This window comes from Puma concolor, chromosome B1 (genome assembly GCF_028749965.1).
Source record: "Puma concolor isolate L17-30 chromosome B1, mPumCon1.1.hap2, whole genome shotgun sequence".
Lineage (NCBI taxonomy): Eukaryota > Metazoa > Chordata > Mammalia > Carnivora > Felidae > Puma > Puma concolor.
Genome location: NC_141670.1, coordinates 33,020,535 through 33,037,042, shown reverse-complemented (window position 1 = coordinate 33,037,042; position 16,508 = coordinate 33,020,535). Strand labels below are relative to the sequence as shown.

The following is a 16,508-nucleotide window of genomic DNA, read 5'->3' as shown; positions in this document are numbered from 1 at the left end:
ATAGGTTGCAAGAAAGAAAAAAAGAAAAAAAAGATCCCTTTCTTGCCCAGCAGCTTTGAAAGGCAAAATTTTACAGCCTCAATTTCTCATTCCTTTTGTGAAGTTGAAAGACAGCGGGATGGCAATATTTTATATAGAATTACATGGGGAAAAAAAAACAGGGTTTTTACCTTTGCTTATTGAAAATGAAACTTTTTAAAGTCTCATCTTTATGCTTTTCAAAAGACTGACTGATGAGAAAGAGGCAATTCAGAAAATGCCAAAAGCATGAGAGGTAGCTAATTGCAAAATGTTAAGCAGGTTTCGCGTTCTGTATTTTTCGGATCCATAGTGTTAATGGAGCATATAAGCCAGTTCTTCGACTCTCTCCTTAGTGTTCTCACAGGACATTGAACTTCTTTTAGGGCTTTTGTCACACTCTGCTAATCTCACTGCTGTCTCCCCCTGTCCTGGCCCGACTTCTGCACCGAGGGCTCTTCGCTCTGTGTTTGCTCTTTGTTCGGGAGTACCTTGGGTGTTTTCAGTATCTTGATTGTACTTGATAACTTGCCCAGGAATCTGCCCCAGGGATTGTTGTAGAAGAACATCACAGAAGAACATACTGTACAGCCATTGACAATTTTCTTTGTGTATGTGTGTGTGTGTGGGGGGGGGGGTTGCATTGTCTTTACAACAGATAAAAATAGTTCCTATAATTTGAAAATGTATAGTTACATAAATATATCATGACTTTTCACCTATAAGTAAAAAAGAAGTGATTTCGTAGTATTTATGGGGTGATTGGAAGTGTGCAAGTTTTTATTTTAAATAAACATTTGAAAAGCGATCCACAAAACGGTTTTGTTTGATGACTGTATCTCAAATGTCTTCCTTCTCCCATGTACACCCTATCATATTTCAACCATTTATTTTTCTTCTGGCACTTTTCATAATTTAAAATTATCTCGCGTGTACATAAATATTCTATGTTCATTATTTATGTAAATAATATTGTATAAATAATTGATATATATTATTTACATATATAATCATATATTAATCATTTAGATAAAATCAAGGTCTTAATGGCTTGGACATCAGATACTTAAAATGATAGAGGTACGTATAATTAGTTAGTCATAAGTTCGTTTGGTTCAGGTATAGAAGTTCTTACCGAAGCCCAGAATAACGGTTTAATTATTGTAGGTCTAACAATTTTTGGGATGGTCTAACAGTTTTATGGGGACTTTAAATAATATTTTCCATTTTACTTTCCATTATCCTTTATCTCTGATATAACAGTTCTTTCTCCATCCATAATTTACTTATGTGGCACATTTTATAGAACGCCCACCCTACACCAGCTCCTAGGGATACAAAAATGAACAAGCTCCTCGTCCTGTAGAAGCTGACTGTCTTACGAAGAGAATGAAATGGGCCAGGATGGTCCAGGTTCTGAGTGACGTGATGAGAGTCAATCCCAGGAGCAATGGTAGGGATAGCCAGCCCACAGTTAGGGTTTCAAGCAAGAGACTTCTAAGTTGAGACCAAAGAAGTAAGAATTAGCAGTTGGCGGAGCTCATAGCGTGTGAGGAGGTGTGAAATGGGGGGGAAGCTTGGGGGGAAGGGAGAAAAGGGGTTCCAGGTAGAGGAAGTACCATATTGAGAGGGTCTGGAGCACTCCAGAGAAATGGGCATAGCTTTTAATGGGAGGAGTGTAGATTTTTGAAGTAGAGATTGGGGCAAAATGTAGCTGGGAATGTGGGCAGGACCCAAGATAGGAGGGAGTTTACAATGTGATTGCTGTGTCTGGAAGACAGAGGAAATCCCTGGAGGGTTGAAAACAGAGGTAGGACATGGCTGAACTTAGGGTACATGGGTGATTTGACATGCGTTAAGAATAGTCATCCATTCTACACTGGCTTCTCTGATTCGAAAGTTGAAATAGGGTAGGGAGTGGGCGTGGCCTAGAGCAAAGCCATCCCTATTTTTAAAAGATCCCTTTGAAGTTCACAACTTCATGGCAAAATGAATGGCTTCAGTAACACCTTATAAAGTCAGAGCTGAGTCAAAAGATATTTCCATCCTCCATCACACCTTCATATTTTTGTTCTTTCCTCCGCCTCACTTTCCCATCCTAGAACAACAAGGTCACACTTTTCCGCCAGCTGCAGCAGATGACCTATAGCCTGATTGAGTGGCGGTCCCAGATCCTGTCTGGAACGCTCCCCAAGGATGAACTGGCAGAGCTCAAGAAGAAGGTCACAGCCAAAATTGATCACGGGAACAGGTAAACGAGGAATGAGTTCGCTGAGGACTTGGAAAGAGATGGGCGCATTCATGCTAAGGCCATACCTTGCCATCAGCTTTTGATCTTGGAGTTGTCGAAGAATAATGCTTCCTGCCCTCTTTTTCGCGTTGGAAGGCATTTAATTTTGTTGGAAAAATTTGGCAGTCCCTTCTTAGGCCAGACCCTGCGCTTGGATGTGTGTCAGGGAGATGACAGATGATCAGGGAAGAGGAGACTTCCCTGCCAAACAGACGGAAAGAGACAGCACATCGGAAGTCACATTTTCTGAGGCCTGGGACCGTATCAACTTTTATTCGAACAGTGGATTTTAAATCTGCATCAGATTCATTCTCTTTCTCCCCATGCTCCCTAACTGGGACTGTTGTTTGCAGTGTATGAAAACCAAATTTACAAGAAGAGTAAACCATATTTTTAGCCTGTTGATTAGGTCTCCAGTAACCTCCAAAGAGTTTATCACTTCATTAATCTTCCGATTAGCTCAGGCAGATACATAGGTTCCAGACATTACCGACCTTATGAAAGTGAGAAAGCCGCCAGTTCATGAGTTCATGTGGTCTGGGGTTCATTCTCCCGACCAGCTCCTTTTACAAGACAGGGGTGGTTCCTTCATTAGTTTTGTTGATGATCTCTTTGCCTTTTAGTTTCATTTTCTACATTTCTTCAACTTGTGCATACATGATTTTTCTCCCCTCCCCTATTACCCTACTTCTCCAACCTCAGGACTCTTGGATCTACTTCTGAGACCTGTTAAAATACAGCTCATTATCCTATTTACTTAACTGTTATAGGCTCAGACAGCTGTATTCAGAAATAGCTGGGGTCAACAGAGCATACAGGATTCAGGTTCAATCATTATTTGAAATCTGCTGTGTACCCTTCACATATATTACTTGATTCTAGCCCATTTTATGGTTAAAAAAAAAAAAAAAATAGACCAAATGAGCTTAAGTGATTTACTTCCAAGTTACATAGGTCATAAGTGGGAAAGGCTAAATTTGAGCCCCAAACACATGATTCCATGTTTAAAAAAATTTTTTTTTAACGTTTATTTATTTTTGAGACAGAGAGAGACAGAGCATGAATGGGGGAGGGTCAGAGAGAGAGGGAGACACAGAATCCGAAACAGGCTCCAGGCTCTGAGCGGTCAGCACAGAGCCCGACGCGGGGCTCAAACTCACAGACCGCGAGATCATGACCTGAGCTGAAGTCGGACACTTAACCGACTGAGCCACCCAGGCGCCCCACGATTCCATGTTTAAAGCTCCCTCCTTAGGGTTAAGAACGCACTGCTCTCTCGTCACTTGTCCATTCGCAGGACTGTAACCACAGGGGTTGTATTGCTAGTCACGTGCTGGGGGCATTTTTTCAAAAACAGCTATGGTGGGATGTCGGGTCCCTCCTTGCGCCTCTGCTGCCTCTGTATTTTTGAGTCTTGTGTGACTTGGGCCTAGAAGACTCTGATCATCAGCGTAGAATGTTAATGTCCCACAAACAGTTGAACATGCCTGCCTTCCCATTCCAGCCTTGAGTAGCAGTTCAAGAGATCAAGCCGCTTCGTCAGTGCCTCAGTGCTCAGTCTCTGAGCAGCTACCAAGACCCATGGCTCATGCATCTGGGTGGCCTGTGGGTCTGGCTGCCGTGGAAAGGAACCTGCCAGATTCAGTCAGTTGATGGAGATGCTGTAAAACAGGGAGGAGGGTAATTAGACATGTTTGCTTTCTTCCCAAAGACTTGGCACATCTCACGGTGATCCCTCAGCTTTCTTGCTCTTTGAACATCCCTTCTCCCAAATTGCTGGTGCCTGGAATGTTCGCCGGGCATTCGGATAGCAGGATCTTGTTTCCACCACAGTCCCCAGCGTCTTGGAGCTGAGCAAAATGTTTCCTACTCCTGTGTGCCCATCGGGCATAAGAGCCTTGGTAGGGATCGTGCCGTGCGCAGAGCGCACGGCTCTTAATGTTTTCTGTATAACACGCAGAGCTACAACTTAACATAGCCAGGCGTGTTTTTGTGGCGGTTGCTGTAGAAGAGCTGCTATTTGCCAGAAGTGCGCCAGAGTTTGCCAGAAGTATATCTGGTATGTAACTAGACATACCGTGTTACGTGCTTTCCATGTTATCTCATTAAATTCTCCCCAACGATACTGAAGGGTGGGCAGTATTTACAGATGAGGAAGGCAGGGCTTCACAAAAGTAAGTAAGTTACCTGGAGTCATCTATTAAAATTTTTTTTTTTTCAACGTTTATTTATTTTTGGGACAGAGAGAGACAGAGCATGAACGGGGGAGGGGCAGAGAGAGAGGGAGACACAGAATCGGAAACAGGCTCCAGGCTCTGAGCCATCAGCCCAGAGCCCGACGTGGGGCTCGAACTCCCGGACCACGAGATCGTGACCTGGCTGAAGTCGGACGCCAACTGACTGCGCCACCCAGGCGCCCCTGGAGTCATCTATTAAAGCCAAGACTCCATGGGGCGCCTGGGTGGCGCAGTCGGTTAAGCGTCCGACTTCAGCCAGGTCACGATCTCACGGTCCGTGAGTTCGAGCCCCGCGTCAGGCTCTGGGCTGATGGCTCAGAGCCTGGAGCCTGTTTCCGATTCTGTGTCTCCCTCTCTCTCTGCCCCTCCCCCATTCATGCTCTGTCTCTCTGTCCCAAAAAATAAATAAACGTTGAAAAAAAAATTTAAAAAAAAAAAAAAAAAAAGCCAAGACTCCAATCCTGATCTAGTGACGTCGGAGCCCGTGCTCAGAGATAGGTTATGAGATTCCAGCAGCCGAGACCTTCTTCATTGATCTCCTTTAAGACAGTCTTTTTTTTTGTTTTTTTTTAATCTTTATTTTGGAGAGAGAGAGAGAGAGCGCAAGCAGGGGAGGAACAGAGAGAGAAGGAGACACAGAATATGAAGCAGGATCCAGGCTCTGAGCTGTCAGCACAGAGCCCGATGTGAGGGAGGCTTGAACTCGTGAACTATGAGATCATGACCTGAGCCAAAGTCAGACACTTAACCTGACTGAGCCACCCAGGCACCCCAAGACAAGTCTTGAATTAAGGATTGTCCTCAACACTGAACTTTTTTTTTTTTTAATGTTTTATTTTTAAGAGAGAGAGAGCGACAGAGCTTGAGCGGGGGAGGGGCAGAGAGGGAGGAGGAGACACAATTGGAAGCAGACTCCAGGCTCTGAACAGTCAGCACAAAGCCCTATGCAGGGCTCAAACCCACGAACTGGGAGATCATGGCCTGAGCTGAAGTCGGATGCTGAACCTGAGCCACCCAGGCGCCCCTCAACACTAAACTTGTAGGGAAATCCAGCAAAGCCCCCAGATATTTGTGCATCGGTCCATCATTGTTCCTGTGCCAAACAATAGGAGATTAGGGAAAGAGACATTGGTCAGAGGGATCTGGTCAAAATCAGTGCCACTGTTGCTTTTCCTTTTGAGGTTCCGTGGAACAAATTACTTTGCGTATCATTCTATGAGTTTCGTTAACATTACCATAAGCGTTCTATCTCTTGTTACGTGGAGAGGAGGCAGAAATTGAAAGGCGAAAAGCCAAGGGAGCGGTTCTTGTCTTGGTACCACCCAAACTTTCTAACTGTCAGTCCTCTGGGTTCTTTCCTGGGCTCTTCAGGAACGAGTCTGTTCTAAATGAGGAGAACCCACTGATCACTCCTTTCTTTCTAGAATGCTGGGATTAGATCTGGTGGTGAGAGATGACAACGGGAACATCTTGGACCCAGATGAAACCAGCACCATCGCCCTCTTCAGGGCCCATGAAGTGGCCTCAAAAAGGATCGAGGAAAAGATCCAAGAAGAAAAGGTACACGTCCTCCGACGTGCAGATGAGGTTTCATTTTTGCTTTTTGTCTTTGATGAAAGGGAGTCATTGACAACAAGAGGTAGAAGCGTTTAGAAACTCATCCATTGCCGCGTTTGAAAAGCAAAAGTGGACAAAAAGAGTGAGTCAGGGGTATACCTTCTGATATGGAAAGATCACAAAGATCTACATTAACAGACAAAGAGCAAGATGGAGAACAAGGTGTACAATATATTCATCTTTGTGTTTCAAAAAGGGATACACATACCACAGCGTTTGCACATGCGTTGACTGACTCTGAAACAGTAGACGAGAAGTTGATAATTAATGGTTGCCTCTAGGAAGGAGAACTGGGTGGGAGGGAGCCTTTGTACCACGTAACCTTTCGTATTTGGTGTATGTAATACAATTTCCAAACTAAATAAAATCATGTTCAAAAAGAAAGCGTTTGAAAGATTCGAAAGTGACAATTGGACCTTAAACACAAATTGGAAAGGTACAGAGAAAGAGAACAAGAAAAAAAAAATCGCTCATAGTATGACGGCACAGACCCAACCATATTGATATTTTGATATATATTCTTCCAGTCTTTCTGTTCTGTTGAGTAAAGGCTTCTCTTTACTTGGTTGGTAGTTTTGTTTCCTGACTTAGCACAGTTGTCATAATATTTAATTGTGTTCCTGGCTCCAGTGGCTCACCATGCCTGAGGGTGAAGCCTTTCCAGAGGAATCTCTTGTTTGCAATGAGAGCTCTTCCCCAAAAGAGGGATAATGATTCATGATTCTTGTGCCTGTGAGGTTCATTCAGAAGCCATTTGAGAGATGAGAAGTTCTTGAAGCTTCCAAGCCACAAATCGTCTTTAGACAGCACTTAATGAATGAGGTGGGCTTAAGGCCCCCAACAGGACAGTCTTGATCATTCAAAGAATAGTGATGGTGCTTTGCTCACTCAACCGTTTAGCCACGTGCACACGCTTTCTTCTCCGTCAGTGCTTCTCCCCCGGGGGGGGGGGGGGTGTAATTATATTCTTCCCGCGTTTGTCAGCCCGTGTCTTTGCCATTGTTTGCCATTTGCTGAAACCAAGATGCTTTTCTCTCTTTCCCTCTGTGTCCAGTCGGTTCTTCAGAACCTGGACTTGCGGGGCCAGTCTGTCTTCAGCGCTGTCCATACCTACGGCCTCTACGTGAACTTCAAGAACTTCGTCTGCAACATTGGGGAGGACGCCGAGTTGTTCATGGCCCTCTATGACCCGGACCAGTCCACCTTCATCAGGTAGCCGAGTCCCAGGTCATCTGCGGTTGACCTTGCAAAAAGACCCACCCTTACGTGCCACCCACCTAAGGAGCTCTTTGCTAGGTTTGGGAGGGGGAGATAGAAAAGAAGGGAGGGTCTCTAGGTGATAGAAAGTAACATCCTTTGGGCTCCTGAGCCTTTCTGTATGGCTGCTGGCACAGTGTGTGTGCTCCCTGGGTCTGAGAATCACAGGAAACTCATCAGAACATGGAGACAGGGACAGGATAAGGGAGGAATGCATCGGCAGAGCACAGAGGATTTTAAGGCACATGACACCGTAATGGTGAATGCGTGTTATCATACATGTGTCCAAATCCGTAGAACGCACAGCGCCAAGAGTGAACCCTAAGGTAAACTCGGGACTCTGCGTGGTAGTGACCTATCGGTATTGGTCCATCAATTGTGACCAATGTGCCACTGTGCTGGGGGATGCTGATAGTGGGCGAGGCTGTGCATGGGCGGGGGCAGGGCTATATGGGAACTCTGTACCTTCCACTCAACTTCATTGTCAACCTAAAACTCCTCTAAAAAATAAAGGCTGTTTAAAGAAAAAAAAAAGCGCTTTTTAAAAAGACTGTAGAGAATAATAGGCTTTGTTTGACCCTGCAGTCACACTGCTACTTGGCTGAGCAGCTAAGAAAACCGATTTGGTTTTTGACTAGATGGTTAAAAGTAGTTACTGACAAATCGTTCATTTCTGCAGTAGAAATTTTATCTGAGTGGGGTGGCGTGAGTTCCAGGGGATGGATCAGGAATGAATATTTTGAAATTATATTCCTGATTCCGCAAAGCAGAAACCGTCATACGAAGAATTTGAGTTGGAAGAAAGACCCCAGACAGCGTCTGGGAGAACGTGCTGTCTGTCTGTGCCCGTCCTGAGCAGCGTCTGTCTCGGGTCCACCCTGGGTGTGCCTCTGAGCGCTGGGCTGTGGCACTCGCGCTTGTCCAAAGCCAGGGGACCAGGGAGTGGCCACCTGTGCGCTATATTCACACTTGCCTGATAAATTCAACAGAGCTTGTTTGGGCCTTCCTTTCACCCTGTTAAGTCTATACCGAGGGTAGCCCCATCCCCAGTTAGCTCTTCGTTAAGGATATTTTTTTTTTCCTTCCCCAGTGAGAATTACCTAATTCGTTGGGGCAGTAATGGGATGCCCAAGGAAATAGAGAAGCTTAATAACCTTCAAGCAGTTTTTACTGTAAGTGCGACCTTAAGTTTAATAATTTTCTGTGCTTACGATGTTAGCAGATGCACATGGTAAGTATATGGAAAACATCAGAAATGAAAAGAAGACAAGAAAAATCATCATGATCCCCCTAGCAGGAATAACCGCTCATTTATTTTGCAGATATTTATCGAGCACCTATTAGATGCCAGGCACTGATCTGGGCACTGGACATATAGCAGTAAACACATCAGAAAAAACATCCCTGGGACGCCTGGGTGGCTCAGTCAGTTAAGCTTCCGACTCTTGATTTCATCTCAGGCTGTGATCTCGCGGTTATGAGATCCAACTCTGTGTCAGGCTCTGCGTGGAGTAGAGCCTTCTTGAGATATTCTCTCTCTCTCTCTCTCTCTCTCTCTCTCTCTCCCTCCCTCTCCCTCTCCCTCTCCCTCACTCTCTCCCCTTCTCTCTTCCTCTCTCCTTCTTTCTCCCTCTCTCCCTCTCCCCTCTGTCCCTACTCTGACTGTGCTCGCTTGCTCGCTCTCTCTCTCTCTCAAAAATAAATACAGTTTAGAAAAAGAAAAAAAAAGAAAAAGCATCTCTGGCTTCAAGGAGCTTTTGTCCAAAAGGGGAAGACAGTAAGAAACAGTGATCAAACACATGAGTAAATTGTATAGAATGTTAGGGGTCATAAGTATTTTTCGGGAGGGGGGGGGTTGTTGGGAGCTTTGGGCCTGGGGAAGTGATCCTTTTTAAATAGGCGGGTCAGGGCAGACCTTCCTGAGAAGGGGCCATTTGAGCAAGAACTTGAAGTTGACGAGAGTGAGCAATGCTGATGAAGAGCTTTGCAGACCGGGGTTACAGCTCCAGCAAAGGCACAGTCTCTGTTTTTTGGTTCGCTCCTCTTTCAATGGCCTTTCCCCTGTATTTCTCCTCTTCTCCAAGGTAGGAGGAGCGGTGCTCTCTCTGGGTCAAGAGCGAGAAAATTTATCGGGTCATAGAGCTGAGACCTGGTGACTCTTTCTCCTGGGTTAGAACTTTCTCGGGGTTCTCTCACTTTTTTATGACATCGGTGCTTAAAATGCCCCGGAGCCGCTGCCACCTGCTCTGAGAGGTGTTGGTGGGCAGGCTTCTCCAGCTCCAACCAGGCCTAAAGGGGATACGCCGTCCTTTCCTGCCTTCTTTCCTTAAGCCCATGCACATATATGTTATCTCCCTGTTCTGTTACCACTCTGCAGCAGGGAAAATACAGTCTAAGGTAAAATGCCAAAGGAAGCAATAGGAAGGAGCAGTGGACCCAGGACAGTCTAGTCATTCATTCATTCATTCATTCATTCATTCCTTCTTATTAGTATTTATTCCTTCTGTTAACGTCTCATTTTCACGACGAGCACGGTGTGATGACCGCTCGTGAGCTGACCCACCTATATCTTTACCATCTGGTAATCAAAGACAGAAGAAGAGCTTAAACTCTTCCCGAAACCTCCCTTCCTCAATTCTAAGATGTGTGGATTTTCCCCTAAAATCAAAAAGCGTTTATTGGTCAATGTGTGCATTGAAAAACCACTGGGGAAAAAAAAAAAAAAAAGGAATTATTGAGCTTTTGGTCCATCTTCTAATCAATGACATTTTAGAAAAGCTGCATTTTATCCTGTTTCTCCCACACCCCTCCCGATTACGATCTTCTTGGATGTAAATTTCATGTCCAGCTTTTTCAGTGAAATAAAATGTGGTGACCACGTCCTTGATCATTAAGCAGCCTTCCAAAACTTCTTTTACAAAGCACATTATTAAATAGTTGCAGTGTGCCCCAATTTATGTAACTAGTCACCCGGAGTCTTTATCTTTCTATTAACAGAAGCCTCACAAAACTTAGAATAGAAATTCAGGGTTGATGCCATCATTGGTATATATCCCTATTTTGGAGACCTCAGTTAACTCAATTACAGAGGATGGATTCGGAATGATTATTTAGAAAGTAATTCTTGATTCAGTAAAGAGGCCTTGGACAGCTGTTTCATGAAAAGAATTTGAGCTGCAATTAAAATATTTCTGATGTTTAAGAGAATGAGCTATGTGGGCTCATTCACGGATTTACTCACCCATCCTTGAGAATACCAACAAGTGTAGAACACGAGCCGCAACAAAACAGAGACATCCACACATCTTCCATTGATCAACATACACCGAGAAGCTCTCCATGAATACCTCTCAAAAAGCAGATGAATAATTACAGAAACCAGCACATGTAAATTTCTGTGTTATAGCTGCCTCGCAGGATTATTTGGAAGATGAAATGAAATAACACCGGCATGTGTAGATACCCAGTAAATGTCAGCGTCACGCAAGCTTTCATTTCATCTGACACCGAAGTGCAGCCTGTGCTCAGCTCTGTCCTGGCAGAATATAAAGTAGCAATGACAGGTGTCCCGATTTTTAAACACCCTGCTTAAATTGATAAACTAGAGACTTCAGACCGAACGTGATCTTCTTTTTCTCGATATGAAGTAGGAACTGAGGAATCAAAAAAAAAAAAAAAAAAAAAAAATCCCTTCCTTTTTGGAATACGGGCTCCGATGCCCTGGTAGTTCTTGGGTGGGTATGGAGAAGGGAAGGCTCGTTCTCCTTTTCCAGGATTAGGAAATAGGCTCTGAATGGTGTTCTGTTGTAGAGTGAAAAGAGAAACAAAGGTGACGGGTGATGCCGCCTGATCTCCTCTTGCTTGGTCTCTGCCCCTTTAGGACCTCAGCAGCACAGACCTCATCCGGCCCCGCATCAGCCTCGTGTGCCAGATTGTCCGGGTGGGCCACATGGAGCTGAAGGAGGGCAAAAAGCATACCTGTGGGCTCCGAAGACCTTTTGGAGTAGCAGGTACAGAAAGTCCCAGAGACCTGTAAAGGGTGCAGCCACTGTGAAAAAAAACGGCACGGCAGGGCCTCCAATAATTAAGCATAGAACTTATGATCCAGGAATCCCACTTCTGGGTGTGTCTACCCGAAGGAATTGGAAGCGGAGGGTCTCAAGACATTTGTACACTTGGGTTTAGAGCAACATTATTCACAATAAGCCAAAAGGTGGAAGCAAGCCCAGTGCTCATGGAGGGATAAATGGGTAAGCAAAATGTGGTACATACATACAGTGGAATAGCGCTCAGCCTTACAAAGGAAGGAAATTCTGACCCAGGTTACAACATGGATGAACCATAGGGATGTCGTATAAAGTGAAATAAGCCCGTCACACAAAAAGATAAATACTGTATGATCCTACTCATGTGAAGTAGGTCAGAATCGTAGAAACATAAAATAGAATGGGGGTTGCCAGGGGCTGGGGGGAAGGAGGGGAGATGGGGGGGAGTTGGTGTTTGCTGGGGACCGAGTTTCAGGTGGGGAACATGAAAAAACTCTGGAGAAGGACGGCGTTGTCAGCACCCCACGAGTGTGCATGTGCTTCCTGCTGCTAAACTGGGCTTTGAAGAGTAGTTAAGACAGCAGATCTGACGTTACTCATGTTTTACCCCCACCACACACGCACACTTAAAGATAGGAGGGTGGGGAACCCCAGAGACCGTGCAAGATGAATTTGGTTGTCAATGTTAGTATCCGACACACAGCATTCACTCCCTCGGCTACCAGTTCTCTTTCCTTGGGTCCTGTGTCATCACCTAGACCTAGACCTAGACCCCGCCTCCTTTGTTTCTTCTTCAGTGCCCAGCACTATGCCTTGCACACGGTAGGACCTTAGGAAAGCCTCAGTCGTGACCACCGGCATTGCCCTGCCTGTGGGCTACGTATTGATTTTGGTCCAGTAAAACTCTCCCTGGGAAGTGGTTTGCCTGTCTGGGAGACTCACTCATCAAAGGCAACATTGTGTTGCTGACTGCTTTCAAAGAGGGTCCTTGGCTTAAATCAAACCCCGCAACCTTCCAAGAGGCCCTGCGTTTTCTTCCGTAGTTTGTTAAATGAAGGAAATACATTCCTGGTCGTACGTGGACGTTTTGCTCCCTGAGACGTTTTGAAAGCTGTCGATGAAATGCTGTAATTCTCCTGGAACAAATGTCCAGAAAATGCCACCAGGATTGACCTGGTGGGTTTATGGATAACGAGGCGGCCTCTGTATTCCATGAGACTGGATGTCGTCATCTCTTGACCAGCCTTGCGCTGCACCTGCTGTCAGGGTCTGCTGGTCTGTGAAGAGGGCACAGCATTACTCCTGATAGAGAGTTAAAGTGAAATCTGAGAAAAGGCAAGGAGCCCTGGCCTAGCACTATTTAGCCATCTAGATGACAATCTACCGAACTAAGGATTTAAGGCATGTTCGAGGTCATTGTCATTCCAAATGGGCCATAGAGATTTGAAAATCAAGCTTGAGGCTTGTGCTTGTTTTTCTGTTTCAGGGTGTGTGTGTGTGTGTGTATGCACGCATGCGCGTAAATGTAAGGCGAGAACAGTAGTAATTTACTCTGAGACTCGATGCCAAGAGGTTTGGGATAACTAGGTGATGGCCTTGACAAAGAACTGCCTCTGGAAGGGGGTGTGCCAGACACAGATTTTTCAGTATTTTGTTTTTGTGTACAGTGTTTGCAGGGGTCTGTTAAGGACTAACAGCAAGTTGATGGCATGGCCCGCTTTTACCGCAGCCTTTCACCAATACTATTATTTCCCAAGCCTAACACATTGTCATTCGGGTTGCTTTGAGAAGGCATTTCCTTCCTTATCCCTCGTTTTTCAAATGAGAAAGGTCTTGTATTTCAGTACTTCTTTTAATCTCCAAACAGGTTATCTGGGGAGTGGATTGTGAGCGTGCGCTTTATGGCCAGATTGTAATTCATTAACCAAGGGATCACCTCTTGGCTGCGGGTCCTGCCTGGTTTGAGCAGCTGTAGAGTGGTCCGCTCATCAGTTCTCCGGGCAGCAAGGCTTTGCTAGCTTAAGTGATTTGGCCAGGTAATAATCGCAGTTGGGTTCATACCCTGGCTTTACCGCTTAAGACTTCCGACCTAGGGCAAGTTACGTACCTTTCCTGTGCTCGGTTTCCTCATCTCTTAAAGTAGGGGCATAAAGTATCTGCATAAATAAGAAAATATATACAATAGGCTTAGAACAGTGCTTTATTGGTTACTCTGCTTGTGCACAAAGAAGCAAATCACCGTATGATCTTCTGTTCTATGCTGCTGGTGCTCTTGGCTTCCCTTCGTTTACATGGAAACCAGGTGCGACCACGTCAAGGCCAAGAGACAGGTGACCACTTCAAGTCATGAGTTTCTCAGGTCTTCATTCTGTTGACACTCCTGACGACAATCTGTGTTCCCCGTGCCTGGGAATGCAGGCTTACCAACAAGTAATCCACCGGTTTAAATTTCTCCAGAACTGAGCGCTGGGTCTCATAGAAATTTCAAAAGCGTGTAATCTGCAGGATTGAGCGGAGCAAATCTAAACACCTGCACGAGCTCCTGATGAATGGATTGTTCTGCAGGGTGGGTGCTGGGAATGATCATTGGCAAAGACAGAAGTGTCCCTGCTCTGCCTGTCTGTCTGTCTGTCTCTCTCTCTCTCGGCCTATGTTTGCAGATACTGTAATTTTCCATTGTAACGTACTGAAGCCTGAAGCAATTAAGTTCTTTAATTAAGTTTTATCTTTTTCCTAGTGATGGATATTACTGATATTATACATGGGAAGGTGGATGATGAAGAAAAGCAGCATTTTATCCCCTTTCAGCAGTAAGTACTGTGGCATTTATCCTGGGTGACTTGACACCTGGAATAGTTCTTTGAATGATCTGTTAACACACAAGCAGGTGCTAGGAACCATTGCTCAGTTACAAAAGCAAAAGTCTCATGCTGGGAGATTGCGAGATAGAAGCTGACAGAAGACTTTATTCAAGGTCCTTTATGTTGGGGTCACACGTAAGAGGGTAAACCTAACTTTCCCGATTCTGCAGACAAGACCTTTGGAATATAAGGGGCAAATCTCTATCTGCTCTAGAAACCCAAGAATGGTGCCATTTAAGCGTCAGGAAGGCCGAAGTATATTTGTACTTTGTCGTGTGGGACGAGTGTCATGGAATACAAGGCATCATGTAGGACAGCACGGGGCTTCTCTTGAGGTCTTGTCAGTGCAGAGCATGGTCTGGTAGGTGTGGAGGCTGCATCTGACAAGCTTCCGGCTGCTTCTACCAGGCTGGAGACCAGGAGGGTGAAAGGCTGCCCAACGCCTGGGCTCCTGCTGGAGAGGAAGAGCCAGCCTGGCAGTACATGGAAGGATTCCCTGGAGAGCTCTACTGAGGCCTCCAGACCGAGCTTCAGGAGCTGGAGCCCTGGCTGGGCCACTGGGGAGCTGTTGGTCAGCAAAGGTCAACCCCCATCCATGACTCCGAAGAAGTGTATGTGCGGACACCATTCCTGGCTCTATGAGTCGTGGCTGCCTTGCCCCAGGTGCGGGCAGTGGTGGCCTGAATGAGGCCACAGACGATGCTGGAACTGACCCCTAACAGGGCAGTCGTGTCAGTGAGGGAAGGTGACCGTCTCAGCCAGCCTACAGCTGCCAGAGCAGGTCAGCGGAACAACTGAGAATTCTGGAAACCAGCCCAAAGACGTTTGAGTTAATATATGATTTTTTAAAAAAAATAATAGTGCAGATCCATGGAGAAGTATGAACTACGCAGAAAGGAATTGTTTGACAAAATTAGCTCACCATTTATTAAGCTGAAGTCAGAACCTTGTCTCACATCTTGTGCCGGATGATTAAACTTATAAGTGTAAGAACTCAAATCTCAAAATATACAGGGAAATAGAAGTTTTATGTAATAGTGCCTTTTATGAATCAGACTCCAGAGATTTGAGCAAAAAAAAAAAAAATTTGATAGGTTAAACCACCCCCAAATTTTAAATAACTTATATACAGAATAACATTTAGTAAAATCTTTGCAATGTGTATGAAAAAGAATGACTATTGTTAATATATAAAGAATTAATAGTAGTAATTCATAAGGATATCAACAGAAAAGAATATATGTGTGTATATATAGACACACACAAATATGTACACATACACACACAGAAAGAAACGGCTTATAAATTCCTGGAGAATCAACGAAATGCAAAATAAACAAGGAGGTTTAGTACTGGGTTTGATCGAGTTTTAAAAATATATATAATATCCAGAGTTTGGGTGTAAGGAGATATACAGTACTTATAAGAACATAAAGGGGCGCCTGGGTGGCTTGGTCGGTTAAGCGTCTGACTTCGGCTCAGGTCATGATCTCGCGGTCCGTGAGTTCGAGCCCCGCATCGGGCTCTGTGCTGACAGCTCAGAGCCTGGAGCCTGTTTCCGATTCTGTGTCTCCCTCTCTCTCTGCCCCTCCCCTGTTCATGCTCTTGTCTCTCTCTGTCTCAAAAATAAATAAACGTTACCAAAAAAAAAAAAGAACATGAATTGTTACAGTGCATTAAAAGCCTCAAAATTTAGGTATTTCAAAGAATATACTCCATGATTAACAGTGGTTATTTCTGTTGAGTTAACCAAAGGTGATTTTGTCCCATTTGTGTTTAACTCTGTGCTTCTGTTTTTTCCCACAAAAATCACGTATTGTATGTAATTTTATTTAAAGTATAAAAATCTTTATCTTTCAGTTTAAGGCCCACCACTTTGGACCAGTTTCTAGATATAACAGTACCAATAGCTCATGCTCAGTAGCACCTCCTTCATCCAGAGGCTGCTATTAATACTTTTTAAAACGTGCACTTATCGGGGCGCCTGGGTGGCGCAGTCGGTTGAGCGTCTGACTTCAGCCAGGTCACGATCTCGCGCTCCGTGAGTTCGAGCCCCGCGTCGGGCTCTGGGCTGATGGCTCAGAGCCTGGAGCCTCTTTCTGATTCTGTGTCTCCCTCTCTCTCTGCCCCTCCCCCGTTCATGCTCTGTCTCTCTGTCCCAAAAAAATAAATAAACGTTAAA

At 44.9% G+C, this 16,508-nt stretch overlaps 1 protein-coding gene across 5 annotated transcripts in view; it reads left to right on the top strand.

The window, feature by feature from the left end:
• DOCK5 (dedicator of cytokinesis 5) overlaps nt 1–16,508 on the top strand; it is a 222,953-nt gene that overhangs the window by 99,009 nt on the left and 107,436 nt on the right. For all 5 annotated transcript variants that reach the window (XM_086703428.1, XM_086703427.1, XM_086703426.1 and 2 more), the window contains 6 exons: nt 2,121–2,269; nt 5,970–6,105; nt 7,217–7,374; nt 8,510–8,591; nt 11,300–11,429; nt 14,203–14,275. In XM_086703428.1, the coding sequence (XP_086559554.1) occupies nt 2,121–2,269; nt 5,970–6,105; nt 7,217–7,374; nt 8,510–8,591; nt 11,300–11,429; nt 14,203–14,275 (728 nt within the window). The remainder of the gene's footprint in view (nt 1–2,120; nt 2,270–5,969; nt 6,106–7,216; nt 7,375–8,509; nt 8,592–11,299; nt 11,430–14,202; nt 14,276–16,508) is intronic.